Source organism: Caenorhabditis elegans, chromosome V, assembly GCF_000002985.6.
Source record: "Caenorhabditis elegans chromosome V".
Taxonomy (NCBI): domain Eukaryota; kingdom Metazoa; phylum Nematoda; class Chromadorea; order Rhabditida; family Rhabditidae; genus Caenorhabditis; species Caenorhabditis elegans.
The window spans coordinates 1885930-1913621 of NC_003283.11; the positions used below are offsets into that span (position 1 = coordinate 1885930).

Genomic DNA, 27692 nt, shown 5'->3' on the forward strand with positions numbered 1-27692 from the left:
CGCTCTCAACAATAGTGGTCGTCAGGGGTTGTCGCCGAAATTTTTTTTCGATTTTTTTTTGAGCAAAACAGAAAAATTGGAAAACCGTAAATTTTCGTTTTTGGCAAAATCGAAAAATTTTTTTGAAAGCACTTCAAAATCGGTATTTCTCATTCAGAATGTAATATTTGGATTACGGTTTACGGACAACTGCCGTTCGGCAAAACCGGCAAATTGCTGGTTTGCCGGAAATTTTCAATTCCGGCAATTAACTGGTTTGCCGGAAATTTTAATTTTTGGCAATCTACCGATTTTTCGGAAATTTTCAAGTTGGCCAATTTGCCGATTTTCCTGAAATGTTCAAGTCCGCCAATTTGCCGGAAATTTTCATTTTCAGCATTTTTCCGGTTTGCCGGAAATTTTCTAATTCGGCAATATGCCGGTTTGCCAAAAATTTTCAATTCCGGCAATTTGCCGGTTTGCAGGAAATTTTCAATTCCGCCAGTTTGCCGATTTTCCGGAAATTTTCAAGTCCACCAATTTGCCGGATTGCCAATTTGCAGGAAATTTTCTATTCCGGCATTTCGCCGGATTGCAGGAAAATTTCAATTCCGGCAATTCGCCGGTTTGCCGAAAATTTCAATTCTGACAATTTGCCGATTTGCCGGAAATTTCAAATCCGGCAATTTGCCGGTGTGTCGGAAATTAAAAAATTTTTGGTTTTTTTCCAGAAAAACCGGCAGACCTGGGGCTTTTGAAAGCTTCCAGAAAAGTGATGACTTTTTTGGAGATTCACATTCTACCACGGAGATCGTTGCGAGACCAACTCAGATAAACGGCGTGTTCCTTCAAACCGCGGTTGCAGATCTTTCAGAAAAAAAAAACTCGGCCACCAATTTTTTGATGTCACTTCAAATTCTCTAGAAATAGAGGAGTAGGAACACTTGTGAATGGAAAAAAAGGAAAAAAAATCGGTGGCCGAGTTTCTCCGTTCGCGGCCACACGACAGGCGTTCCCAGACTCCTCCGAGCAAGACTAGAAGCGAAAAACAGCAAAACTCTAATCCGGAACAAAAAAGTAGAAAAACAACATCTAGATTGAAAAACGAATAATCTCTTTCCCTGTGATTTCTTCTGATATGCCTTTTTCCCAAAACAAGGGAGTAAAAAGAGCAAATTCGGAGCCGAAAGAGAAAAGCGAGCGACGAAATCGAAACTTTGTTGCAATGTAAAAAGTGCTCCGTGACACCCCCACACACACACACATCATCTCACCCTTACTTGCCATTTTTGAGTTGTTGTGTGCATGTGTGTGTGTGTGTGCACGAAGGGAAAATCCCTGCTCACTGAGTCTCTGGCTGTCGAGCATTTTCCTGTTTTTTCCTTGTTTTTTTTTTTCGTTCTTCTTCGCCTACTTCGCGCCTATTGTAGCGAAAAACAAAGATATCATCTTTCTCTCACTCTGAAAGTGTGAGAAACAACTCAAATGGCCTTGATCTACAAAAAATGCGGGAATTTTTCTCCCAGAAAAATATGACGTCAGCACACTCGTATAGACCCAAAATGGGCTCAAATGAACGAATTTCGTAATGAAACTTCTCAAAAAAAATTTCAAAAAATTTTTATGCCGGTTCAAAATTTCGAAAAAATAACACAGATTTCAGCTAAAATCTCGAATTTTGTTCACTTTTCCGTGTCACATCTGTCTGTAGTTGACTTTTTTGGAATTATCATCCTTTATTGCATATTTTGGAGGGTTTATCTCATTCTATTTCGTTGATAAAGGTACATTTAAATCCAATAGGTAATCAATTTTTATGATTTTTGATTACCTATCGGCTTTAAATGTGCCTTAATCGACGAAATAGAATGAGATAAACCCTCCAAAATATACAATAAAGGATGATAATTCCAAAAAAAGTCAACTTCAGACAGATGTGACACGGAAAAATGGCCAAAATTCGGGATTTTAGCTAAAATCAGTGTAATTTTTTTCGAACGTTTAAACCGGCATGAAAAAATTTTTGAAATTTTTTTTTGAGAAGTTTCATTATGAAATTCGTTCATTTGAGCTCATTTTGGGTCTATACGTTCAAAATCGTTCTAGCCGTTAGTCCTCCTTACGAAATCAGATGATATCTCTGCGTCTCTTCTCCCGCATTTTTTGTAGATCTACGTAGATCAAGCCGAAATGAGACGTATGGCCTAAAAGCCGTGTCTGATCTCAGAGGGTGAACTGAGGGAGAGCGAATGGGCTCCAGGAGCCATTTTTCTGATCTCAGTAGACGAACGAAGAAAGAAAAAAACGAAGTATGTTGGCAAAAGGAACTCGACAGAGATTTTTGCCGTCCTCTTTTTCTTTTTTGAGGCGCCGACAGCAGCAGTGCATTCTAATTTTCTTTTCACTTCTCGATACTTCCTCGAAAACAAAACGCTGGAAAACTTCTCTCGACGACCACAAATGGGCGAGAAAATTGGCGAAATTCAAGCCAAAAAGGGGGAAATCCGAAACTCCTTTTCCCTTTGCCAGGGCAATTTTGTTGGGAGAAAATCGAAAATTGAAAAAGAAAAAAAAATGACGGCGGGCGGGCGGATAGAGAAAGACAGGAAAATGGCAAAGATTGAGCGAGAGTTCCCCCCGGAGAATATTTGGTGCCAAGTGCCAAAAAAGTGTATGAGGATGGAGAAGTTGGGTCACCTAAAATCTCGAGAAATCTTGATTAAAGTTTCAGCCTTGTGAGTGTACTTTTTACGGACTGAGAATTGAATAACGACAACTGAAGGTTTGGGAATTATTTTTTAAAGGTGGAATTGCGCCAGTGGGGAAATTGTTTTATAACATGCATATGATACCACAATAACCGAATATCATAGTAAAACAAATTCAAAAAAATTTTCTAAATTTTATATGATTTTTTTTTGAAAATTGGAAAAATCTTAGTTTTCCCCTAATTCCTATTTGAGTTTCCGCCAATTGGATTTGTTCGATGGAGCGCACTTTCATCATAGTTATTTATTTATTTTATTTTTTCTCGTTATTTCACTGATTTTCTTCATTATTTGTGTATTTTTATCGGAAAAAGAGACTGAAATGCAAGATAAATGCAATTTTTTTCATTAAAAATCACTGAAAATGGGTAAAACTGAGCCTGAAATTCGCATATTTCACAGTTTTACGCATTTTAAGTGATTTTTTAATGAACAGTTTGCATTTATCTTGCATTTCCGTCTCTTTTTCCAATAAAAATATACAAATAATGAAGAAAATCAGTGAAATAATGAGAAAAAATAAAATAAATTAACAACAATAATGCAAGTGCGCTCCATCGAACAAATGCAATTGGCGGAAATTCAAATAGGAATTAGGGGAAAACTGAGATTTTTCTATTTTCAAAAAATTATATAAAATAAGACAAAATTTTTTTGAATTTTTTACTGTGATATTCGGTTATTGTGGTACCATAGGCATGTTATAAAGCAATTTCTCCACTGGCTACTACCTACTCCACCTTTAAGGGGGAAAAACTCGGAAAATAATTCAAAATTCACGGCTGACGAAAAAAAATCGATTTAGGAAAAATCCTCTTTATTCAAAAATCCAAACGAAATCCGAGCACCAAATCCTCCAAAGATTATGAAATCGCAGACTTTGCCAGTCCATTTATAATTCTAACGACTTGAAGTTTGAGCTTTTGAGCTCGATAATCTCGACAACAATTGTTCGCCAAAAAAAAACGAGGAAAATGCAGCTGAAGTTTTGATGTGTTCCTGCTTGCTCGTTTTGTATAGTGATTCAGACACAAAAAGAAGACGACGTGGAGAAGAGGGAGATGGACAATAACGAAATAATGTTTGCACTGTAGCTTCAGGCTTTTGGTATTACAAATAAATAAAAAAAATGTTTCTTCTTCTTGTTCACTTTTCGATGCTTCTACTATTATTATAATCATTGTTGTACGACTGGAAAAAATATTCGTATCTAGTATATTTGTGTTATCAAAATATAACCAAAATATAGCAGAACTTTCGAAAATTTGATTTTTTCCGTAATTTTACAGAAAAATCGAGTCCATCTGAGAGATATCGTTTCGAGACCCAAGAAAGGGGTGGAGTACAGCAACGCCTCCGAAATGGGCGGGTTGTTTCAACTGGATAAAAAATTCAACGAAAAATAAACAATTTTCGAGAATTTAAATTTTTCTAAAAAATGGAAAATCCTTTAAAAAAACCACATAAAACAACCGGAACCGATTTGTCATCTGCTCATCGTCTCACAGGATGCACTGATGAAAGACTAGAACATGACAAGTGAAACACAGCACACACGGAGACAGCTGACTGATGGCAGAGAATAGAGCATGAGCTCTTTTTGTTGAGATGTGCTCATTGAGCCTAATGTTTTTTTTTGAGCCAAGAAGGCTTTTGAGGTTAGAAGCGTGAGAAAACTTTCGAGAAAACTGACGTATTTCAGAGAAGACCCATCAGAGATCATCGGAGGATTTAAAATGATGATGTTCAGAATGTGCACGGTTGTGTTTTAAATTCCGGAAATTTGCCGGTTTGCCGATTTGCCGTAAATTTTTAATTCGAGCAATTTGCCGGTTTGCTGATTTACCGGAAATTTTTATTTTTGGCAAATTGGCGTTTTTTCCGGCAAATTCGTATAATCAGCAATTTGCCGGTTTGCCGAAAATATTCAATTCCGGAAAATTTGCCGGTTTGCCGAAAATTTTCAATCCCGGAAAATTTTCCTATTTGAAGGAAACTTCAATTCCGGCAATTTGTCGATTTCCGGAAAAAAAAACTTCTTGCTGAAAACAGCTTTAAAACGTGGTGGTTCGGCTAAAGTTGAATTTCTTCTAATTCTTCATATAAAATTACGAACTTTTAAATAAAAAGCTCAATATTAAAAAATAACGAAAAACTGAAAAATACGAAGAGGACTGGAAAAAAACCGAAAAAGTTTTCGTATTTTTCCGAAAGTTTGTAGTTTTCAAAATTATAGCAAAAACTTTTCGAAAACCAGAAAATGCTCGATTTTTAAAAAAAGTCCAAGTTCTAAAATTCGAAATCCGCACAATTTAAAACCGAATTCTCTAAATTTCTCATCCAAGAGAGTCAAACGATGAAACTAATGAAAAATGTAAGGCACTACTGACTCATCAGCCTAAACTTTGAGATCTAGAAAAAAAACCGAATCAAACTTTGCGAATTCAACAAAAAAAAGAAGAAAAATTGCGTCTCTCTCGTTCTCATTGTGGTCAGTGGTAATTCCCCACTTGTCACATTTCGAAACGTTCAAATTCGAATTTCGAATTGGTGTGATGTAATGTGTTAGGTCACTGCTGGGATGGTGTGTGCATTTGGGGTTCGAAAGAGAAGACAGAGAGGTGTGGGGAGAGAAAAGGTTACTACTCGCGCGCCAACCAAATATCAGGAGGACAATGTGTGTGTGTGTGTGTGTGTGGAGTGAGGAAAAAATGGTATGCAGATGTTGGTTGCACCGTGTATTGAATGACGAATGTGGGAGAGACCGGAGGAAGAGGAGATTTTTCCAAAAGGGTTTAGGTTCACGGAAAATTGAAGAGTGACCGTCAGTCAGAACTCAAAACTCACGTCGTGTCAGAGTGTCTCATTTCGGTTTGATCTACGTAGATCTACGAAAATTGCGGGAATTTAGACACAGAGTTCCTAACTGATTTCGTTTGGTAAAAGGTGGACTACGCTCAGTGGGGAAATTTCTTTAAAACATGCCTATGTGGCTACAATGACCGAATATCATGATAAAAAAATTCAAAAAAGATTTTTTAGATTTTATATGATTTTTTGAAAATTGGAAAGATCACAGTTTTCACCTAATCATTTTTGAATTTCCGCCAATTGGATTTGTTCGATGGAGCGCGCTTGAATTATTTTTATAAATTAATTTTATTTATTATCGTTATTTGACTGATTTTCTTCATTTTCTATGTTTTTTCCTCGGAAAATGGAAGAAATAAACAAGACAAATGCAAAATGATTGTTAAAAAGTAATTGAAAATAGGTAAAACTGTGAAATATACTAATTTCAGGCTTGTTGTCGTCGGAACTCAGAATATCACAGTTTTACCTATTTTCAATTACTTTTTAACAAACAGTTGGCATTTGTCCTATTTATTTCTATCATTTTCCGAGGAAAAACATAGAAAATGAAGAAAATCAGTCAAATAACGAGAATAAATAAAATTAATTAACAAAAATAAGGCAAGCGCGCTCCATCGAACACATTCAATTGGCGGAAATTCAAATAGGAATTAGGTGAAAATTGTGATTTTTCTAGTCCACCTTTAAACCAAAATCACCATTGCTTTAACCCCAAATTCATAATTTTTAAGTCTTCTGTGACGGAAGCTATTTTATCTAAATCAAATTCGATTCAAATCAACGATAGACAGCTATAAAATATGTTTCATGTCGAAAAAACGACTAATATTTGTCAAAAAAAAATTTAAAATCTCGCGTTTTTTTGGAAGTTCAAAAATTATGGAGGCCAGTACGAAATATACCAATTATTTATTTCGAAACACGGCTTTCCCTGCAGAATTTTGAAATAAGAAGAGATTTAAAAACTGTATGTGATTTTTTCGAAATCTAGAGGAATTTCCCGTGGTCAGTTGTTTAGAGAAGAATTTCGAAATATCCAAAAAAAACATTTTATGAGTCATTTTGTGATTTCAAAATTCATTTTTTTGCAGGCACAAAAAAAACTACCACCGGTCTTCACAAGTTAATAACAAGTGGTTTTATTTTCTCTATTTTTTTCATCTTTACCCCCTCCCCGCCGCCGCTGATGATGTTTCATTCATTCAAGAATCGAATGAAAGTGAAAAAAATGCCTGCGTTTCTCTCAATTTCTCTCGATTTTTCTCGTTCAAATGAAGATATATATATGTGAAGAAGATAGCAAAAAAGTACTGAATGTCAACGACGAACCGTGCTTTCCACTGAAAACTGCTCCTTTGGAGGCTTGAAGCTGGCGGAAAGCTGCTGAAAAACAAAAACAACTATAATTTATGAATTATTTAATTATTTTTCGAAGTTTTTATGAAGAAAATCATTGGAAAACATTGAAAAACAAGGGTTTTAATCGAAAAATTGGGAAAATTCGAAGAAAAAACTGGTTTCAATTCGAAACTGGCGCCGCCGAGGATGATTGCGTACAAGTACGCAATTGTGCGTCGCACACCGTACATCCTCAGTGGAATTGAACAAAGTACTCTGCAAAGTGGACTATTTTAAAAGAGGTTTTGCCTGGAAATAGAAAAAAATCACGAAAAATGATGAAAAAATAAATAAATATACAGAAAATTGAAGAGATCAACTAATTTTACACACTTTTTTCTCGCCCTCTTCTAAGCAAGAAGTGTGTGTATCATGATAAACACATGTGTTGTGTTTCTTTTTAAATGCGGAAAATGAAAGAGATATATTCATGCAAGGGAGTTCCTGTTGAATTCTATTTTTAAAAATCAAATAACTCAAGCAATCGCAAATTACTTTTTCTTTTTAATAATTGTGATGTAAAACAAAATTTAGTCGAAAGACTGGATCGGATATTTGTTCTAAATATCCCAAATATAACAGACCAATATTACAGAAACACAATATGATGAGAATGCGCAAAATATCTCGTAGCGAAAACTACAATAATTCTTCAAATGATTACTGTAGCACGTGGTGTCAGAATGTCCCATGTTTTTTGGTGATCTACCAAAAATGCGGGAATTTAGACGCAGACTTCTCAACTGATTTCGCATGGTTAAGAACGTGCTGACGTCACATTTTTTGGGGGAAAAATTCTCGCATTTTTGTAGATCAAACCGTTATGGGACAACCTGACATCACGTGTTTTAGCGCTTGTGTCGATTTATGGGCTCACTTTTTGAAATTATTTTTTTTTCGAAAAGTGACATCGATATTCCATTTTCCTTCGTTTCTTCGTGTGATTTTCTCATTTTTTTCATTAAATTTATTCATTTAAAAAACCGAGCCCGTACATCGACGCAAGCAATACAGTAGTCATTGAAAGGATTACTGTAATTTTCGCTACGTGATATTTTGCGCGTCAAATATGTTGCACAATACGCATTCTCAGAATTTTGTGTTCCCGTAATATGTATTCAACTGATGTGATTGATATGGTCCGAAAGTTGCCGCGACTACCACAATGGAACCAAATTACAATGTACAGTACCTGAAAAAGTTTCGATGGTGTAAGGAGCTCGACCCGTTTACATGCGAAAATAATTTTTTAATGTAAGAAACACAGTATTTTTTTAAATAAATGATAGAGTTCATGTTTTTTAAAACAAAGTCACACGACTGAGCACTGTTTCAAAATGCATATGAACTGTTTCAGGAAATCAACACAGGGAAAACCAAAGTCCTTCGGAACAGGTTTGCCTATAAGAGGAAAGTTGAGATCCGAGGCCCAAACACCACCAACATCATCATTGATGATGTCAACGAATACATCTACCTCGGGCGCCAAATAAACGACGGTAACAACTTGTTACCTGAGCTTCATAGAAGAAGAAGAGCTGCGTGGGCAGCTTTTACCAACATCAAAAGCACCACGGACCAGATCACCTGCCCACGCCTCCGTGCAAATCTCTTCGATTCTACTGTTCTCCCAGCCCTGACATACGGCTCTGAAGCTTGGACCTTCACAAAAGAGCTAGCGGAAAGAGTCAGAGTAACCCATGCAGCCCTCGAACGAAAGTTAGTTGGACTCACCCTGACAGAACAACGCGAACGAAACATTCATCGCAAAGAAGTTCGAGAAAAGTGAAAACTCAGAGATCCACTAATACACGTAAAAAAGAGGAAACTTGGATGGGCTGGACACGTGGCGAGACGAACGGATGGCCGATGGACAACTCTGATGAACGATTGGTGCCCCCGAGACGAGAAACGACCCGTTGGACGCCCACCGATGAGATGGAATGACTCTTTAAGAAAAGAAGTCACTACGCGAGACGCTTTCGGACAAGTCATACAACTATGGTCCACCCAAGCAAAGGACCGAAAAGCTTGGAAAGCTGTGATCCGCGCCGCAGGCGAAGAACGGATCGACTAAGTAAGTAAGTAAGTATCAATCAAACCGAAATCTGTCCAAGTTAGTCGGTACACAATCTGAAAGATAACTTCAGGAATTTTTTACCACATCCTGATTTTCTTACCATTGTAATAAAATATTTGGATTTCCAAAATAAATATGAATCAACCATTGCTCCCACTGAATACGGACGTTCTGGCAACCAGTAATTGTAAAGTTTTTGGTCAATATTTTTAAGATAGCTTATCCTCTGGAATCTGGAAGTTTATCCTCAGCAATACCTTGCTAAAACTTCACTATGAGCCTTCCACCGAGTGTTCCTACGTTGTCCCATATAATTTTCAAATAGATTTTTAAAATAATCTTCTAATCTACTATATCCGTTGCTCTCTCACTTCCCAATAAGCTCATTTTTCTGCCTTATCATGAGAAGCCACATCCATGTAATATTTACGTAACACATACTTAGATATATATATTTATAATTTGACACGCAATCCCATTACACGCACTGAAAACATCCAGTACGAGGCGGAGGAGGCTCTCAGGAGTCTCTTTTCGAAAAACTTTAGTTTTTGCCTTCCTCCTTTTTCCTCGTATTTGCTGTTGTCAGGGTAACGAAAGAAAGAGAAAAGGGCGCCCTTCCTATTATATCCCGACTACCTCAATTGTGTCCTTTGTAGTACGTTTTTGGTGTTGCTCCGCGAGCAGTGTTCTCTGTGTTCTTTTCTATTATTTTATTATATGCTCGCACTAATCCGCTTATTGTTCCATATTTAGAGATATTGCTGAATGTCCCACACGCTGATCGAAGCATTAGACGATGAGAGAGAAACATCTGTGATTCAGAAGATTCTAGAGGAGCATCCAGTAAGTTTTTAGTTCGGAAGTTGATAGTTTTAACGTTTTAAAAGTGGAGTAGCGCCAGTGGGCATTTTGTCTCAATACATTTATAATGATCCAAAACGACCAAATATCATCATAAAACACTCCAAAACATTTTAGATTTTTCAAAATTTCCTTTAGGTAGATTGCCAAAATTTTGAAAAATATGAGCTTTTGAGGAAATCCAAAAAAAATGTCGCATGTTTCGACCCTTACAATGTTTTAATACAAATTATTAAAACAAAATTACAGTATAAAAAAATGTAGAAAAAACAATTTTTTTTGGTCGACTTCCAAATTTTATGAGTGGCAAAAACTGAGTAATTTCCACTTTTTGACAGTAAATAAAAAATTGAAAACAATTTTGAAAAAGTTTTAATATGGTATTCGGTCATTTTGGGACAAAAGAAGTGGTTTTTAACACTTTTCCCACTGGCGCAACTTCACCTTTAAGGTCTAAAAGTTTTGGAATTTTTTTTAAAAGAAATTTTTTTTTGAAACACCTACATTATTCGCAGGTAGACAAATTAGGTGTACAAATAATTAGGTATAAATTAAGTAATAATTAGGAAATTAGATATCTTGTAAGAAAAAGGTCATAAAAATTTTGGCCAAGCTGAAAATGTGCAGATTTTTTTTTCAAAAAACCTTTTGAAATTTTTTTGAATACAAACTACTTTTTAAAGTGTACATTTTTTTCAAAAAACCTTTGAAAATACGTTGTGTAAATTTTTAAATATTAAAACTGACCTGAAATAAAATCTTTAACCCCCTTCATCATATAAATATTAGTCTTAAAAGTTCAATTATTTATGTAGATATTTCGGCGAAAAAAGTGATCTACTATTTGTTTTTTAAAAAAATCACTAAAAAAATTTAAAAAAAAGGAAAAACTGGTATAACTCCAGTTTACAATCATTAACTTTTTTAAAAAATTAAACCGGGCTAAATTTTTTCAGATTTTTTTCCGTAAATAAATTTCGAAAAATTTTGTGGACCTCTTTTAAATAAAAAAAAATCAAACTCAAAAGTTATATTTTTTAGAACCAAATATTCCTGATTTTTCCAGGAAGAAGCAAGCCAACCAAATGAAGAGAAAAAAGTGGCGATTCACTATGCAGCTGCCAGCGGAGACTTGAAAACTTTGAAACTAGTATTTCTTGCAGACAGGTCACTATTGGATGTTAAAGATGCGACTGGGTAATCCAAATAGCTAGAATTCAAGAATATTTTCAAAATTTTCAGCCAGACGCCTCTACTCTGCGCTTTGATGGCCGGGAAAATAGAAAATGCAGATTTCCTAGCCAACACTGGTGCAGACGCAGAATGCCATGATGAACAGGGAAGAAATGCTTTGCATTGGGCAGTTGTATGTGGTCAGGTTAGGGAAAAAGTTTGCAGGACTGAAAATGCGGAAACAATTTCAGCTAGACTCATTGAACTGGGCAATCAACAAGAACGTCGAAGTTAATGCAAAGGATCAATATGTAAGTTAGGGGTGTGCGGAAAACGATTTTTTCCGGCAAATCGGTGAGTTGCCGGAATTGAAAATTTCTGTCAAATGGGCTAATCGGCAAGTTGCCGGAATTTAAAATTTCCGGCAAATCGGAAACCGGCAAATTGCAGGATTTGATATTTCCGGCAAAACGGCAAATTGTCTATTCGCCGAATTTGCCGGAAAAAAACGGCAATTGACGAAATTTTTTGGCGAATTGTGGTTCTGCACTATTTTGGAAATTTCAAAAGTTCAATTTTAATCGGCAAAATTGTTCGCATCCTATGAATGTTCCTACATCTATTTTGAACATAAAGCAATTTCTCTCCGTCTTATAAAATATCCGGCAAACGGCAAATCGGCAAGTTGCCGTCATTGGAAATTTCCGGCAAATCCGAAACCGGCAAATTGCAGGATTTAATATTTCCGGCAAATCGGTAAATTGCTTATTTGCCGAAATTGAAAATTTCCGGCAAATCTGCAAATTGCCGAAATTTATATTTACGGAAAATCGACAAATTGTCTATTTCCCGAAAAAAAGTTTTTGGCAAAAAATTTTTTTGTGATTTTGCACTATTTTTTTTTGGAAATTTCAGAATTTCAAATTTAATCGGCAAAATTGTACGCAACCTATGAATGTTCCTACATCTATTTTGAAAATAACATTTTTATTTTTCTCTTTCCGTTTTATAAAATTCCCTCTTAAAAGTTCCGGCAAATTGGTATCCGGCAAACGGCAAATCGGCAATTTGCGGAAAATGAAGACTTTCAGCAAATCGGCAAACTGCGGAAATTAAAAATTTACGGCAAATCGGCAAACCGGCAATTCGCCGATTTGCCGAGTTTGTTGACAGAAAAATGGAAGTGGTCTTTTATATATTCTAGTGCCAATTTGGACTCAACAAGTACTATATATATAGTCCAAAATGACAGAATATAAAAATTAAACACTTCAAAACTTAATAGATTTTTCAAAATTTTCTACCAAAACTCATCGGAAAAAATCCAATTTTTTCCAAAATGCACAATTTTTCAGCAACGCTGCACACCACTTCACTACGCCACTTGCTCCGAGGACATCGCCCCAGAAGTCTCCCAAGCCATACTCATAACCCTTCTGAAACATGGCGCCGATCCGAATGCCATCGACGCAGATGACCGTACTCCTATCCACTGGTGCTCCAGCAATGGAAATCTGGAAGCTATCAAAGCCCTGTACAATTCTGGAGGCGATTTATTGTGCAGGGATAAGGAGCACTTGACAATTCTCCATTGTGCAGCTAGTCATGGATATCATGAAGTTATCGAGTTTGCTCTGAAGCATGTGAATAAGCCATTTATCGATGAAATCGACAGAGCTGGTCACACAGCTCTTTTCTATGCAATTTCCTTTGGGCACTATGAATCAGCGCTGAAGCTTCTTCAAAACAACGCAAATCCGAATCATCAAGATCAAAGGCTTGCCACAGCGGCTCACAGTGCTGCATCGAAAGGGCAAATGAGAATGCTGAAACTTCTGAAACAGTTCAACGCATCCTTCGATATTCAGAATTATAGAGGGGATCTTCCGTTTCATGAAGCAGTTCAAGCCGGGAGCAAAGATGTTGTTGAGTGGCTTCTGGCGGTCGATGAATCTGTCTTGGATATTCCGAATCATAACGGAAGAACTGCTATCCACCTGGCAGCGTCTGTAGGAAACCTGGAAATGGTTATTTTATTGTGTACTAAAAAATGTTTTGTGGATCCGCTGTGCAGTAGAGAGGTATGCTAAATATTTTTTAATTGTACAAATATTTTTGTCGAGACTCGAAATTGTCTGAAAATTTCGAATTTTATAATGAATTTTTTGAAAACTTCTAAAAAAAACGTTATGGTGGCTCAAAAAAAAAATATCCCAAACCACATTAAAATTTGAAATTTGACCAACTTGTCAATGTCGCAGCGTCTGGAAGCTAACTTTTTTGAAATCACAGTCTACTTTTGGGCATATAAATTAATTATCTCGCCTTTTCAACTCGATTTATGTACATTTAAGGGTTGTTTACATTTTTAAAGGGGGACTAGAGTTTGTGGGTATTTCGCTATTTATAGACTAAACCTGGTCTAAAACCACAGAATTTCATAATGAGACTTCACAAAACATTACTTACTTACTTAGGATACTTAGACGATCCGTTCTTCAGGAATTCGTGGTATTCCTGCGGATCACAGCAAGCCATTCTTTTCGGTCCTTGGCTATAGTGGACCATGGGGTGATGACTTCTCCGTCTGCGTCACGAGTGGTGATCTCTTTTCGCAGCGAATCAGTCCATCGCATCGGCGGCCTTCCAACAGGCCTTTTCCATCCATATGGGCGCCATTCTGTCATTAACGTGGTCCATCTTCCGTCTTTCCTTCTCGCAACGTGTCCAGCCCATCCTAGCTTCCTCTTTTTCACGAAATTGAGCGGGTCCCTGACTAGAGACATCTTACGAATGTCTTCGCGATGGAGATCTCGCTCTCGTTGTTGGGTGAGTGTTATCCCAACAAGCCGTCTTTCTAGGGAGGCATGTGTGATTCTTACTCGTTCGGATAGAGCTTTGGTGAATGTCCAGGCTTCTGAACCATAGGTGAGAGCGGGAAGGACGATTGAATCGAATAGATTCGCACGAATCTTCTTGTCGGTGATGGAGTCGGTGGTGTTCTTGATTCCATTGAATGCAGCCCAGGCTGCTCGCCGTCTTCGGTGGATTTCCGGCATCAAGTTGTTTTGAGCGTTGATTTGACGGCCGAGGTAGATGTACTCGTCGACGTCGTCGAGCTGGGTGGTGGAGGAGGGGTTACCGAAGTAGACTTTACTGGGGTCAGCGAATCGATTTCGTAAGACTTTCGTCTTCCCAGTATTGATCTCGAGACCAACTTCAGAGCATTTTTGTACGAGTTCTTGGAGCATTTTGCTGGCAGTGTTCGGATGATTGGCGATGAGCACAATATCGTCAGCAAATCTAAGGTTCGTTAGATTTTTGCCATTCACTCTCATTCCAGGGATCGTATTGTAATCCTCAGCTTCTCCTTTAAATTCAATACAGGAAAGCTTTCGGAAAACGTGTTCGAGGCAAGCGGAGAAGAGATTCGGAGAGATGGGGTCTCCTTGTCGAACTCCTTTGGTCACAGGTACTGTGATTGGCCTTAGGAATGGGGTAAAATTTGTGGTACAATTTTTATAACACTCTTTCAGTAGATCAATATAGGCTTCATCTGCACCTTGCTCGTCGAGACTCTTCCAGATTGCCTGGTGTTCAACACTGTCAAATGCCTTCTTGAAATCTATGAAGACAAGTGTGAGGGATCTGGTATTCCCTGCCGACTTCAAGAAGTCTTTGGAGCGAGTGGATGTGATCGATCGTTGAGAAAGATCGTCGGAATCCGGCCTGCTCGACAGGTTGAGCCTCATCAAGGGATCTTCGCATTCTATTCAGCAGACACTTAGTGAATACTTTGTAAAATCTGAAATTTCGCGCACTTTTCTTTGTCACAACCGCTGGATTTTAGTTTTTCTGAAATTATCACCCTTTAACCCTTATTTTGGAAATTTATCTCGCGGAAATACGTTGATTGAGACTACTTTGGATGCCTATCGGCCTAAAAGTTGTCTCAATCAACGAATTTCCGCGGGATAAATTACCAAGATAAGGATCAAAGGGTGATAATCAAATAAAAATTAAGTTCCAACCGCTGCAACACCGATAAGTTGCCAAAATTTGAGCTTTGATAAAATTTGGTAACTTATGGTGATCCATCGACCTCAAATCTACCTGAATCTAGTTGAAAACTCAAGATATTACCGGTACAGAGAGTGTAGATAAAGGGGCGGGGCGCGGGAAGAGACGACTTGTGTCAAATTACGAAATGATGACAACGAGGAAAATTTCGTAAATCGATCTCTTCCCGCGCCCCGCCCCTTGGGTTCCGGGATGTCTGTGTTTCTTCAACTATATACACTCTATGTAATAAATAACCTTTTAAAAATTAAATGTTATACCCATACTTACTAGGGAACCGTCAGAAGGTGCCCATCGGACTTGCATATGAGACCTATGCCATTCGATAGTGCATGTCTTAAAACGGTTACTCGTGAATTTTTAGCGGCAAAACTCCAGAACCAAGCTCACGGCGGGCTCTCAAAGATCCTAAAATAGCACTGTGTGGTTGAATTTTAACGATCTAACGAAGCAATTTTCCAATTTCACGTTGGTAGCTCATATCTCGGCAGATAAATTTTTTATAGAAAAGTCATCAACTAAAAAGTTGTTGATATTGTTGTAAAAAACAAGTTTGTAGTTGAAAGTTTTTTACCAAAATTTTTTTGTTTGAGGTAAAAGCGTTAGAATAGACATAACAGCATAAAAATAACAGCAACAGTTGTCGCATTTCACGCGCTCTTATCTCAAACAAAACAGTTTTGGTAAAAAACTTTAAACTACAAACTTGTTCTTTACAACAATATCAACAACTTTTCAGTTGATGACTTTTCTGTAAAAAATTTACCCGCGGAGATATGAGCTACCAAAGTGAAATTGGAAATTTTGCCCTTCAATGCTTCGTTAAAGTGCTATTTCAGGATCTTTGAGAGCTCGCCGTGAGCTTGGTTCTGGAGTTTTGCCGCTAAAAATTCACGAGTAACCGTTTTAAGACATGCACTATCGAATGGCATAGGTCTCATATGCAAGTCCGATGGGCACCTTCTGACGGTTCCCTAGTTAGACGGTGATTTCAAGAAAGTTAGTTTCCAGCAGCTGCAAGATTGAAAAGTCGGTCAAATTTTATATTTCAACTGATTTCAAGTCAAAACTTTTTTTTTGAGAAATTTTCAAGAAGTTTAATCATGAAATTTTGGCAGTTTGGAGTCTGATAACTTCAAACACCACTTTTAAAATTCAATTCCAGAAAGAAATTTTCACTCCACTTGACCTGGCCACAAAACAAAACCACGTAGTCGTCGTGGAGTACCTGACAAAACTATGCAGAGCAAAATCCAGCAAAGAGTTCTCGCCAGAGTACATTGAAAATTGGAAGACCAACTTTGAGGCGATGGTTGCGGAGGCTAGACGCAAACGAAATGAGTTAAAAGCTGAACAGAAGAAACAAAGAAGACCGTCGACTAGCGACGGAATTGTGGAAACCGAGAGGAAGAAGGAAATCGCTGATGTCGGAGTCAATACGTCGGTAGGGATTTTTTGGATTTGAAGGTTGGAGAAGTTTAGCTTGCGTAGGCTTTTGGCTCTAGCTTCTTGCCAAGGAAATTTTAACTTGGGCAAAAGTCGGGCAAAACTTTGGCAAAACTTGGATTCAGGCTGCACCAAAGTTTAACCCAAGTTTCACCCAACTCTTGCCAAACTTCTACTCAAGTTTGAAACGAAACAAGAACAATTTGGACCAAAGTTTGGAAAGAGTTGGGTGAAACTTGGGTTAAACTTTGATGTCGCCTGAATCCAAATTTTGCCAAAGTTTTGCCCGGCTTTTGTCCAAGTTAATATTTTTGGGCCAAACTTGGGCAAGAAGCTGGAGCCAAATGCCGAGGATGACAAAACGGAAGCCGGCTGATTTCCGACGTGAAATTCTTAGTTGGAGTTCTCTGAACTTCTCTACACTTCCCTAATCCCTACTGTAAATTTCCAGCAACGAAGCATAAAATCTGCCGATTCAAACGCTCCAAAACGAAAGTACTCCAAGTCAACTTCTGTGACAAACTTGACAGAAATCCCATCGATCCCTAAAAAGGAGCTGGAGGCACTGAAAGAATCCATTGAAAACGGGCAGAAATTCGTAGATGATGATGCCGAAGATCATCTAGACATTTTAGATGTTGACGACGAGTTTGAGGTAAGTTCTAGTGCATCCTTCAATTGGAAATCACCTGGTTTTTGTTCAGAACCTACCGCCAATCTCCGATTTGTCCGAGTCCAGCACCTCAACTGATAATGATTCGGAGGAAGATAAAAGTGATGACGAAGACGTGGAAAGAAAGGTTACTGTACAGGAGACAAAGGCTACCGTACCATTAGCTGCTGCAAAGAAAACGAGGAAAGAAGTGCGGATAGAATCTGGAAGTAATAAGAAAAAGGTGGGAATTTGAATTTTTTGAAGAATTGCCCATGCCAAAAAATGTTCTCAGAAAATTTGAAATTTGAATTTCCCGCCAAAAATTGTTTTCCCCAGAAAATTTGAAATTCTAGCCAAAATTGTATTCTCCGAAAATTTGAATTTCCCGCCGAAATGTTTGTCTCAAAAAATTTGAAATTCGAAGATTCCGCTAAAACCGATTTTTTTAATTCCCGCTAAAATTTGCTTTCCCCAGAAAATTTGAATTTTCCGCCAAAAAATAATTTTTCACAGAAAAAGATTTATTCGAAATTCCCGCCAAAGTTAAATCCTCAGGAAATTTGAAATTCCCGCCGGACAACGCGTTGGAAAGTCGTGTACTCCACACAGACAAATACATTCAGTTTTACAACTAAAATCGAGCCGCGACGCGACACGCAACGCGCCGTAAATCTACCCCAATTATATGACCGAGCCAAAATGGCCTAGTTCGGCAAACTCTTTCATTTCAATTTATGAGGGAAGCCAGAAATCCGTGTTCTGTCAAAATATTTTTCTCATAAAATGCGAAATTCCCGCTAAAACCGTTTTTTAAAAATTCCCCTCCAAAAAATAATTTTTCCCGGAAAACTTTTTTGTGGGCATATCACAGGAAAAGCAATATTTATTTTCCTATTTTGGGGCCACTTTTGAAATAATCACTGTTTTACTTCCAGAAATCAGCCTCAAAATCCCGCGGCAATGTGGTGATGCGTGTTCGAAGGGAACCCGAAGTTGGCAGTGACACGGGTGACGTGGATATCTACGATGATGGAGACGGGCGGCCTAGCGATGATGAAGAGGAAAAGAAGCCGAATGACAAGGAGACCGGTAATCACCTTGCCAAAACTATTCATTTTAAACCAAACAATTCCAGCCTCAACGCCTACAAATCGTCGATATATTCACGAACGGGCGATTTTCCAGGAGTTGACCCATTTAAAACGAATGCAAATTCAGTATGGAAAGGTACTGATTGCAAGAAAGAATGCGAGGGCGCTTTTTCGCAACTACTACCATCCCGGCACGGAACAGGTGACCGATATAGTAGAGCGTCTGTGTGTGTATGTCGCGCGTTTCGTGGTTTAAAATTTTTTAAATGTTGTTGTAAATTATTATAACTGAAAGTCATGTGTATGTTCTGGTGTTGTTCAGCTTTTGCTAGGATTTTGGAAAAAAATCAGGATGTACAATAGTAGGCACGTAGGCAGGCACTCGAAAGGCATGGTGTAGGCATGAGGCACGCGTCGAGTAGGCACGTATGCACGTGGTCGCTGGCTGTCCTTTTGCATAATTTTGAAGCAAACGCGCCTCATTGAGAATTCACGTTGGCGCCAACTCTCGCTATCCATTGGGCGTGAGAGACGCAGATACTACTTTTTTCTCTGGACGTGAACAACGCAAAGAATAACCGTTTTGCCGTCTGCGTCTCTTCTTTCACACGCTATTTTGGCTGTGGACGAGGAATTCTCCTCTTCCAGGATTTTCTAGGCCATTTTTCTCAAGTTTTCTCGTCCGCGAGAAAACATGAATTTTGAGACAGCCAGCGAGCACGTGGCGCATGCAGATGAATCAGACATGCATGAAGGCATCAGGCAGGCTCGTAGGCAGGCACGAAACAGTTATGTACGCTTTGTGAGGCAAGCATGCTGTAGGCGCGTAGGCAGACACGTATGAGGCATAAGGCATGCAAATATGCAGGAAGGCACCAGGCAGGCTCGTAGGCAGGCAGCAGGTACGTACGCTTTGTGGCGTATCTCTCAGATTCGTGAAAGCGCAAAATAAAATTCTAGACGAAATCAATAATAGGCTCCACCCATATCTTGGCATTTATTCCAATTTCTCTTAATATTCTTACTAATCTGTATTATCACCCCTCACGGGGTTCTGGCCTTCCTCATTGCATTTTTCGCGCTCCATTGACAATCGCCTGGCAGACAACGCGTGGGGAAGTCGTGTACTCCACACGAACAAATACATCAGTTTTACAACTAAAATCGAGCCGCGACGCGACACGCAACGCGCCGTAAATCTACCCCAGATATGGCCGAGCCAAAATGACCTAATTTGGCAAACACTTCATTTCAAAATAGGCCGCGTGACCCCTCTAGAAACTCGTAAAAACAATTTATTTTTTTTCAAAATTCTGATCCTTTCAAATTTCCAGGTGCAAGAAAAAGTTCTCGTCCGTTCCCTAATCTCGAATTTTTGCAAAATGCACAACCTAGACGTTCGCAATTTCAAATTCACAACTTTCTACGCCTGGGAACGGTTTCTATATGGTAGAGTATTTTAATGACGGACGATTCAGCTTAATTTATTTTTCAGATGCTCTTTCCGAGCAGCTTAAGATCATATATTTGGAGGAGCGGGAACGACTTTCTGAGACGAATAGTGAAATGAAGCCCAGTGGTTCTATGAAGTTGAATAAATTTGGTAGGAATAATTAAAAGTGGAGTACCGAAATCTGGGAAATATTTTTATATGACTCCAAATTTTCCCCTGATTCCGAATATCTAAGTGAAAAAAATCAAAAAAATTGTTTCTGATTTTATATTTGAGCTTGAAATCGCGATATTCATTTGTTAATTTTCAGAAAATTGAATGAGGCAAACGCGCTCCAACGATAATTTGTTTCGGTGCTAATTTTAAAAATCTCATGGGGACGCATACTAAAATCGCGATTTCAAGCTCAAATATAAAATCAGGGAAATTTTTTTGAATTTTTTCACATAAATATTCCGAATCAGGGGAAAATTTGGAGTCACTTGAAAAAATTTCCCTGATTTCGGTACATCACCTTTAAATAAAAAAATCTGAAATGAAAATTTAGACTCAAAAATCCGCAACAGTGTTCCAATAAACGACAAGTTCCATGACATGCAACGAATCTACACCCACGCTGCAATAACCCAAAAATCGACCGGAAAACCACGTGGCAAGAGTGCAAAGCCCATCGAGAGCTCCAGGAAGCGGTGCGATTGCCTTGACACGCATAGGCACCTGTTCCTTTAACTGATCTTGCAATTTTCAGAATTACAAGACCCTGGTATTGATATATTTGTGTAGTCGTTGTTCTAGTATTATTATTCACCACTTATTCTTCTTGGCACTATTTATTATTTTCATCTCGGTTTTGCTCACACTAACCCCGAGATGATGACGAATGGAACGCATATCGTGTGAATAATCATTTTTTTTTTTTGAATATTTCTATTTATTTTATTGAATTAGTTTATTTGGTTAATGTGTATCATTATTTGATAGCTAATAAAGAATTTAATCAAAATTAACAATTTTTTTTGCAGATTTCAAGATAATTTGTTAATAAGAGTATAGACTATATTTTAGGCCTAGACTTAGGCTTAGGCTTAGGTTTGGGCTCAGGCCTAGGCATAGGTATAGGTTCAGGCTTAGTCTTAGGTCTAGTCTCAGGCTCTATTGTAATTTAAACAAAAACATATAGTTTGAAACAAAGGTAATCCGTCAGAAAACTCTATTTAAAATGTTGGTTAACTATAATTTCTCTTTTAATAGTTTTTTGTAAAACTTGCAAAAATATTAAACAATTTGAAACACTCAAAATTAATTGCGCGCCAAATTTAAACCCGTCGATTTTTTAAAATTGTATGAGTGTTAACGGGGGTTTCCAGTTTTTTTTTTATTTGTTAAGAGTACTTTAATTTTCCTTTACTACGTTACAGCATTTCCTATGATATTACTTTTGTTGCATGTTGAATATTTCAGTAAATTTCTAATATTCCATTTAAGTACAATATATTGTATCACTTTAAAAAAGAGGAAAATATAAACATGAACTTTTGTTTCATTTTCTCATGGTCACCGTTACTATTTTTCATTCATACCTGGCCGTTTTAATCCTATCTGTGAATCGCCGGAAATGCCAACAAAAAAATGTGTTGTTTGGACAAAATGCCTATGATGTAAAGGTAATAAACAACCCAAAAATTATATTTTGACAAATATTAAAGTTTAAACAAAGTTGTATTATTCACAAAACACAACAGCGCCACGTTGACTTAATTGTTTTTAAAAACAAATTATCAGACTATAAATTGCTTCCTCGCAACCACAAAAATCACTCCACTTTCAATTTTTGTTTTATATTAAAGTTTTGATTTTCAGAAAATGGGTCGTGTCTTCATCTCATCTCTTCTTTTGCTGGCAGTCATCGGCTGTGTTGAAGCCTATCCTAGTAGGGTAAGTCAAATCTAGAAAATTTCCATTGAAAATTTTAAAACATACAGTCATCCGTTGCTCCGAGGCTCTCTAGCGATCGTCCACAATATCCAGGATCCTCTCAGTACCCTCTAGGATCAGATGCTCCACAATATCGAGGATCTTCTCAGTCCCCTCGAGGCTATGGATATGGGTCGTCATCTGCTCCACAATACCTAGGATCTTCTCAGTACCCTCAAGGATCATCTGCTCCACGGTATCCTGGTAACTACAATGCCTTTGCCAGCACTTCCGATGCTCCACAGTATCCAGGATCCTCCCAGTACCCTCAAGGATCATCTGCTCCACGGTATCCCGGTAACTACAATGCCTTTGCCAGCACTTCAGATGAGCCACAGTATCCAGGATCCTCCCAGTACCCTCAAGGATCATCTGCTCCACGGTATCCTGGTAACTACAATGCCTTTGCCAGCACTTCCGATGCTCCACAGTATCCAGGATCCTCCCAGTACCCTCAAGGATCATCTGCTCCACGGTATCCCGGTAACTACAATGCCTTTGCCAGCACTTCCGATGCTCCACAGTATCCAGGATCCTCCCAGTACCCTCAAGGATCATCTGCTCCACGGTATCCCGGTAACTACAATGCCTTTGCCAGCACTTCAGATGAGCCACAGTATCTAGGATCCTCTCAGTACCCTCTAGGATCGGATGCTCCACAGTATCCCGGTAACTACAACGCCTTCGCCAGCACTTTTGATCCGCCATATGTCGCTGGAAACTCTAAACAACCAGAGTTTCCTTCATCGCCAGTACCATTTTAACTGAATTTTTATTTAATGTTTCATAAATCATTTCAATCAAGTTTTTGTCTATATTTTTTTACTGAAAAGCTAAATAATATTTTTGACATCAATGCAAAATTAGTGATGACTTCAGTACTGTTTCCATAGCCATGGGTACATGGTGAGGAAACATATAAAATATATGCAAAATTGTATAGTATTTTTTTCGTTATCGTGCTACTCTTGAAACAATATTTGCTTTGAAAACAAACACTACAAACCCAGAAAATCTATTACAACACAACAAAAGTTAGATCTATCTTCATCAACATAGCTCAACAAACATGCTCCAAGCTCCTGACATCCTCATAATTTCCTACTCCTCACTTTTCTTCAAAAAATACACATTTTTCAACTAAATGTTTGACGTGGCAGAGCGTCGGTTTGCTCTGAACTTTTTGAACACTTTGCCTGTGCACAATGAGTCCCTAGTATTTTCACCTCTTTCAATTGCCCTAGTCCTGTCTTTGGTCCACACTGGAGTCCGGGGATCTTCACGAGATCAGATCAGGAATACGTTGCTAAGTGGTGCCACTGACGAACAGCTTGTGGAGCATTTTTCGTTTGTCTCCAAAGAGGTGAAGAATGGAACAAAAGGAGTTGAGGTTTATTTGGCAAACAAGGTTTACTTGAAGTAAGTTGATTTTTGAAAATTGAAATTTTAGACGAAAAATTACAAGAAAGTCTTGTGAGTCGGGGTCCTCCTGGAGACGACTTTTCTTTAAAAGTGGATGTTTTTTGCCGGTTTTTCGGCAAACCGGCAAATTGTCGATTTGTCAAAACTTGACGGAAAAACGGCAATTGCCGAAAAGTTTCGGCAATTGAGAGACGGCTACTCCAAACTTTTTTTTTTGAGGTTTTGCACATTTTTTTTTTGGAATTTTAAGAATTTCAATTAAATGCCCTTACATCTATTTTGAAAAGTAAGCAAATTCTATGAAAATATCTTTAAAAAAACACGGAAAAAAATTTCAAAACGGCACAGTTTTAGGTATTTCCATCTCATAAACATTTCCCGGCAAATCTGCAAACCGGCAAATTGGCAAAGCGGCAATTTGCTGAATTTGTCAACAAAAAAAATTGCCACATATAATACGTTTTAAAGAACTAAACTCAATTTATTGAAAATACTTTTCAGAAAAGGATTCACCGTGAATCCTACATTCCTATCAACCGCACTCAAAAATTATGGCGCTGATGCAAAATCCTTAGACCTGACTACCCCAGCTGCTGTTCAGGAAATCAACTCATTTGTCAACACCGCAACTAACGGAAAAATCAAAAACATTGCTACCCAGGACTCGATCAAAGATGCAATTGCTCTGTTGATCAACTCAATTTACTTCAAGGCAGATTGGGATGACAAATTCGATGGAATGTCTGTCAGCGAACAGGACTTCACTTTGCACACCGGAGAGAAAAAGAAGATAAAGTTTATGAAGGAATTCATGAACGACCGTTCATTCTCTTCAGATGATGTCTTTGATGTTCTTCACGTGGCCTATTCAGATCAACGCTATCAGTTCTCAGTATTCCTTCCGAAACTTAGAAACTCGTTGAAAGAAGCTCTGAAGAAATTGAATGAGAAGAGGTTCAATGACTTGCTGAAAACAAAGAAACGAACCTTTATGAATGTGGGTAGAAAAGGTCCTTTAAACAATTTAAAAAAATTTTTAGACTCAACTTCCGAAATTCACAATCGAGAAGGATCTGAACTTAAAGTCCCATTTGCAGACCTTGGGAATCACTGATATTTTCTCTGACTCTGCGGACTTATCCGGGTTAGCTGAAAATTTAAAAATTTCGGAGGGAGTTCACAAAGCGATCATAGAGGTCGGGTGTATTCACTATCTATTCAAATATTAAATAAGGTTTCCAGGTGAACGAGGAAGGTACCACTGCCGCTGCCGTGACGATGATGAAAGCAGTTCCGATGTCTGCAAGAATGGAGCAACCAGTAAACTTTATAGCAGATCATCCATTCTTTTTCACAATTACTTTTTTGAATCATCCTATTTTTGTAGGGGTTTTCAATGGTTGAATTTAAATTTGAATATTTATAAAAATTTCGTTTATCTTTAAATAACAAAATTATTGGTGGGATTATCAAATTTTCTGAATAAAAAATTTCGGTCAGAAATTCAAATTTTCTACTTATTGACGAACACAGACGAAAACAAGATTGCGGAGATCTGAAAAATTGAAATGTTTTGGAAAATTAATAAAAAATCTGAATTCAGCTCATTGAGAGCTTTCAAATAAGTATAATCATGACTATGTTTTGCCAATTTTTAAAATTCTCCGAATTTTGGGTCCCACCACGAAAAGCAACAAAATTCAAAATAAATTACTACAAAATATGAATTCAGTTTGTTAGGAGCTTTGAAATATGCAAGTATAATCATGACTACGTTCCATTAACTACGATGCGCCTTCAGTTCGCTTCCGCCAATTTTTCCAAAACTACAGTAATCCTACCGTACTCCTACAGTACTTCTACAGTACTACTACAGTACCCCGACTATATCCCGCCACTAACCCCAAAGCAATATCACATCAAAAGACGAAAAGCCAATTTTTCCAAAACTACAGTAATCCTACCGTACTCCTACAGTACCTCTACAGTACTACTACAGTACTACAGTTTTAATATATAAGTAATGATATAGAAATCAATATAGTCTTCCTCTTCTTTTGTGGAACCTGAAAACAGTTGTTCATCAGGAGCTAACCATAAAAATTTAATAAAAGACAAAAAAAAAACGACGTACCGTGAGATATTTATTCTTTTGAAAAAAAAGTTCACGATTTTTAAAATTGAAATTTCTAAAAAATTAAAAAAAAACATTTTGACACGTTGAGCAAATTATTTCATTTCTCACTCTTATTGAAAAGAGTATTCGTCGTTGGATTGCTTTTTGGATCTTTCTTCGTCTGATTTCACTTTTTTTTTGTTGGATTTCACTTTTTTTGGTTGTTTTCATCGTACTCTTTGCATCATCATGGTGAGTTTTCAGAATTTATTAGATTTAAATACTACTCTTGGCTGCACAGTTTTATTTTCTCTGTTTTTCACCAACCATTTATGTGAAAAATTAACATAGTCTTCAGTTGTTGCACAAAATTCTGATAAATTTGGTGAAATTCAGTGAAAATAAAACGTTTGGCTCGGGTCGATATATGTTTGCCGAATTTCGATTTTCTGCCAAAATATTTTATTGAAAATTTGAATCCCGCCACGAAAAGTGACGAAATTGAATAGAATTTTTAAAAATTCCGAATTCAGCTCATTGAGAGCTTTGAAATACGTACAATCATGACTATGTTCCAGTAACTTTGGAAATTATGGGTCTCGCCACGAAAATGGGGTTACTGTAGTTTACCATTTTCGTGGTGGGAGCCAATTTTTGCAATTTCATGAGTTTATACGAATTCAACTCGAAAATTTAAATTTTCTGCTAAAAATTGTTATCCGATAATTTGAATTTTCGAATAAATTGGGTCCCGTCACGAAAAGTGACGAAATTAAAAAAACTATTATTACAAAATCTGAATTCAGCTCATCGAGAACTTTCAAACAAGTATAATCATGACTAGGTTTGGTCAATTTTTAAAATTCTCCAAATTTTGGGTCTCGCCACGAAAATGGGGTTACTGTAGCTTGGCCATTTCGTGGTTCGAGCCATTTCGTGGTTCGAGCCATTATTCAGCAAAAAATTTGAATTTCCTTCCAAAAATTATTATCCGAAAATTTGAATTTTCGGGTCTCGCCACGAAAATGGGAGTTACTGTAGCTCGGCATTTTCGTGGTGGGATTCGATCAAAATGTTATTTTATTTTTGAAATCATTTAAACAATTCACAGGCCAAGAAGACATCACATTGCAGCCCAGGTGCAACCAAGAAATGTATTTTTTTTAACCACACCATTATAACTACAGTACCCCCAGAACACTAACTTTCTTTTCGAGACCCAAAAAAAATCAGTTTTCTTTAACTACAGTAACCCCACCGTAATTCTAGAATACTCATAAGTCTATAACTCCATTTTTTACAGATCAGGATTTGTTCGGGTACCTCCTTGCCCACACGGAAAGGAAGAATGTGATGACGTGGAAAGCGATGGGAATAACGATGGGAGGCAGGCTTGATGCTGGTAACGCGGGAGTGGCGTACAGATGCACGTTGGACGGGAAAGAGTTAGTGGCAAAGCTCTATCCTCTACAGACGGATAGTGTCAATCTTCAAGCCCAGGCCGAAATTCAAGCCTATGGCCGCCTCACTCCTGTCGCCAAGAAGACACCCAATTTTTCGCCTCTCAAGACGTCGGCTGTCGTCACTAAACTTCCCGATTAAAAGAGTTGCTGCCTGACGATGACATGGATCACATGCTTGTTCTGGTGATGGAGCATGCCGGAACACAGTTCGGCCAGGGTTACCTGACGGCGGACGTAGCGACGAGCATCCTACGTCAATTCGTCTTGTCGACGATGCTTGCAAATGAAGCCGGGGTCTTTCAAAACGATCCAAACTTCGGGAACTTGCTTGTGAAGGAAACCAAAGAGGACCAGCTGGTGTTCAAGATGAATCGTCAGAAAATGAAAGTCAAGAGCCACGGAGTATTGCTCACGATCATTTACTTCAGTCAAGCCACGAATGGTGAGTTGCTAATTTTTTTTCAAAAAGATTAGGAAAATTTTTATTTTCAGTTCTGGATCCCACCAGCCCACCACACGAAGACGTTGCAAGTCTGGCTCAGGATTTGAAGGAACTTGCGACGTCCGTTGCTGATCGTGATGTTTGTGAGAATCTGAATTCAAAAATTTTAATTTTTTCAGAAGATGGTGCAAACCTTTGGAGCATGTGCCACAGCCACTTCAATGCAGGACATCTATCCAAATAGCGACTTGTTCAAGGACTGATGGGATCTTCACGACTCTGCTGCGAAAAATTACTCGCTTAATTCAACTTTCTGTGATTTCTTTTTTAATTCATTCCTGTCATACTCTATTTAAAATTTTTTCCCCCATTTTTTTCTCCTGATTAGAAAGAAAATAAAAAATATTTATTTTT

At 37.8% G+C, this 27692-nt stretch overlaps 4 protein-coding genes and 2 non-coding genes across 15 annotated transcripts; 4 read left to right on the forward strand and 2 right to left on the reverse strand.

Annotated features, from left to right (window-relative positions):
- Positions 1-3980: 3980 nt before the first annotated feature.
- On the reverse strand, positions 3981-4069 carry Y32G9A.15. Its single transcript, NR_102010.1, has one exon. It is a non-coding gene; the product is annotated as a small nucleolar RNA Y32G9A.15 (small nucleolar RNA).
- Positions 4070-9853: 5784 nt separating this feature from the next.
- nphp-2 (ANK_REP_REGION domain-containing protein) lies at positions 9854-20868 on the forward strand (the record flags this gene model as incomplete). Of its 8 annotated transcripts, none has more annotated exons than NM_001313297.2 (14): positions 9854-9945; positions 11030-11160; positions 11206-11341; positions 11388-11447; positions 12492-13217; positions 16382-16660; positions 17114-17317; positions 17367-17558; positions 18253-18406; positions 18453-18610; positions 19743-19857; positions 19904-20011; positions 20409-20550; positions 20610-20862. In NM_001313297.2, the coding sequence occupies 14 exons, from the start codon at positions 9868-9870 to the stop codon at positions 20629-20631; spliced, it is 2505 nt and encodes an 834-aa protein (NP_001300226.1). The 8 variants fall into 8 exon arrangements, 6 of the variants coding, with proteins under 6 accessions (NP_001300226.1, NP_503525.2, NP_001300228.1 ...); NM_071124.3 differs by having other exon boundaries at positions 9855-9945; positions 18453-18544; positions 20610-20868; NM_001313299.1 differs by lacking the exons at positions 9854-9945; positions 11030-11160; positions 11206-11341; positions 11388-11447; positions 12492-13217 and having other exon boundaries at positions 16526-16660; positions 20610-20631.
- An 852-nt stretch (positions 20869-21720) lies between these two features.
- On the forward strand, positions 21721-22639 carry Y32G9A.5 (Prion-like-(Q/N-rich)-domain-bearing protein). Its single transcript, NM_071126.2, has 2 exons — positions 21721-21796; positions 21844-22639. The coding sequence occupies exons 1-2, from the start codon at positions 21725-21727 to the stop codon at positions 22597-22599; spliced, it is 828 nt and encodes a 275-aa protein (NP_503527.1). The 5' UTR covers positions 21721-21724; the 3' UTR covers positions 22600-22639.
- A 67-nt stretch (positions 22640-22706) lies between these two features.
- Positions 22707-22727, reverse strand: 21ur-11702. Its single transcript, NR_068620.1, has one exon.
- A 185-nt stretch (positions 22728-22912) lies between these two features.
- srp-3 (Serpin domain-containing protein) lies at positions 22913-24763 on the forward strand. The gene is made up of 4 exons (NM_071127.5): positions 22913-23254; positions 23759-24254; positions 24298-24453; positions 24500-24763. The coding sequence occupies exons 1-4, from the start codon at positions 22980-22982 to the stop codon at positions 24659-24661; spliced, it is 1089 nt and encodes a 362-aa protein (NP_503528.2). The 5' UTR covers positions 22913-22979; the 3' UTR covers positions 24662-24763.
- Positions 24764-25472: 709 nt separating this feature from the next.
- Y32G9A.3 (Protein kinase domain-containing protein) lies at positions 25473-27690 on the forward strand (the record flags this gene model as incomplete). 3 transcript variants are annotated; one of them, NR_132521.1, is made up of 4 exons in its annotated part: positions 25473-25625; positions 26677-27278; positions 27329-27417; positions 27458-27643. NR_132521.1 is itself a non-coding variant. In NM_071128.2 (4 exons), 3 exons carry the CDS (start codon positions 27023-27025, stop codon positions 27539-27541), a joined length of 429 nt encoding a protein of 142 aa, NP_503529.1. The 3 variants fall into 3 exon arrangements, 2 of the variants coding, with proteins under 2 accessions (NP_503529.1, NP_001300223.1); NM_071128.2 differs by having other exon boundaries at positions 25504-25625; positions 27458-27690; NM_001313294.1 differs by lacking the exon at positions 25473-25625 and having other exon boundaries at positions 27023-27278; positions 27461-27541.
- Positions 27691-27692: the final 2 nt, after the last annotated feature.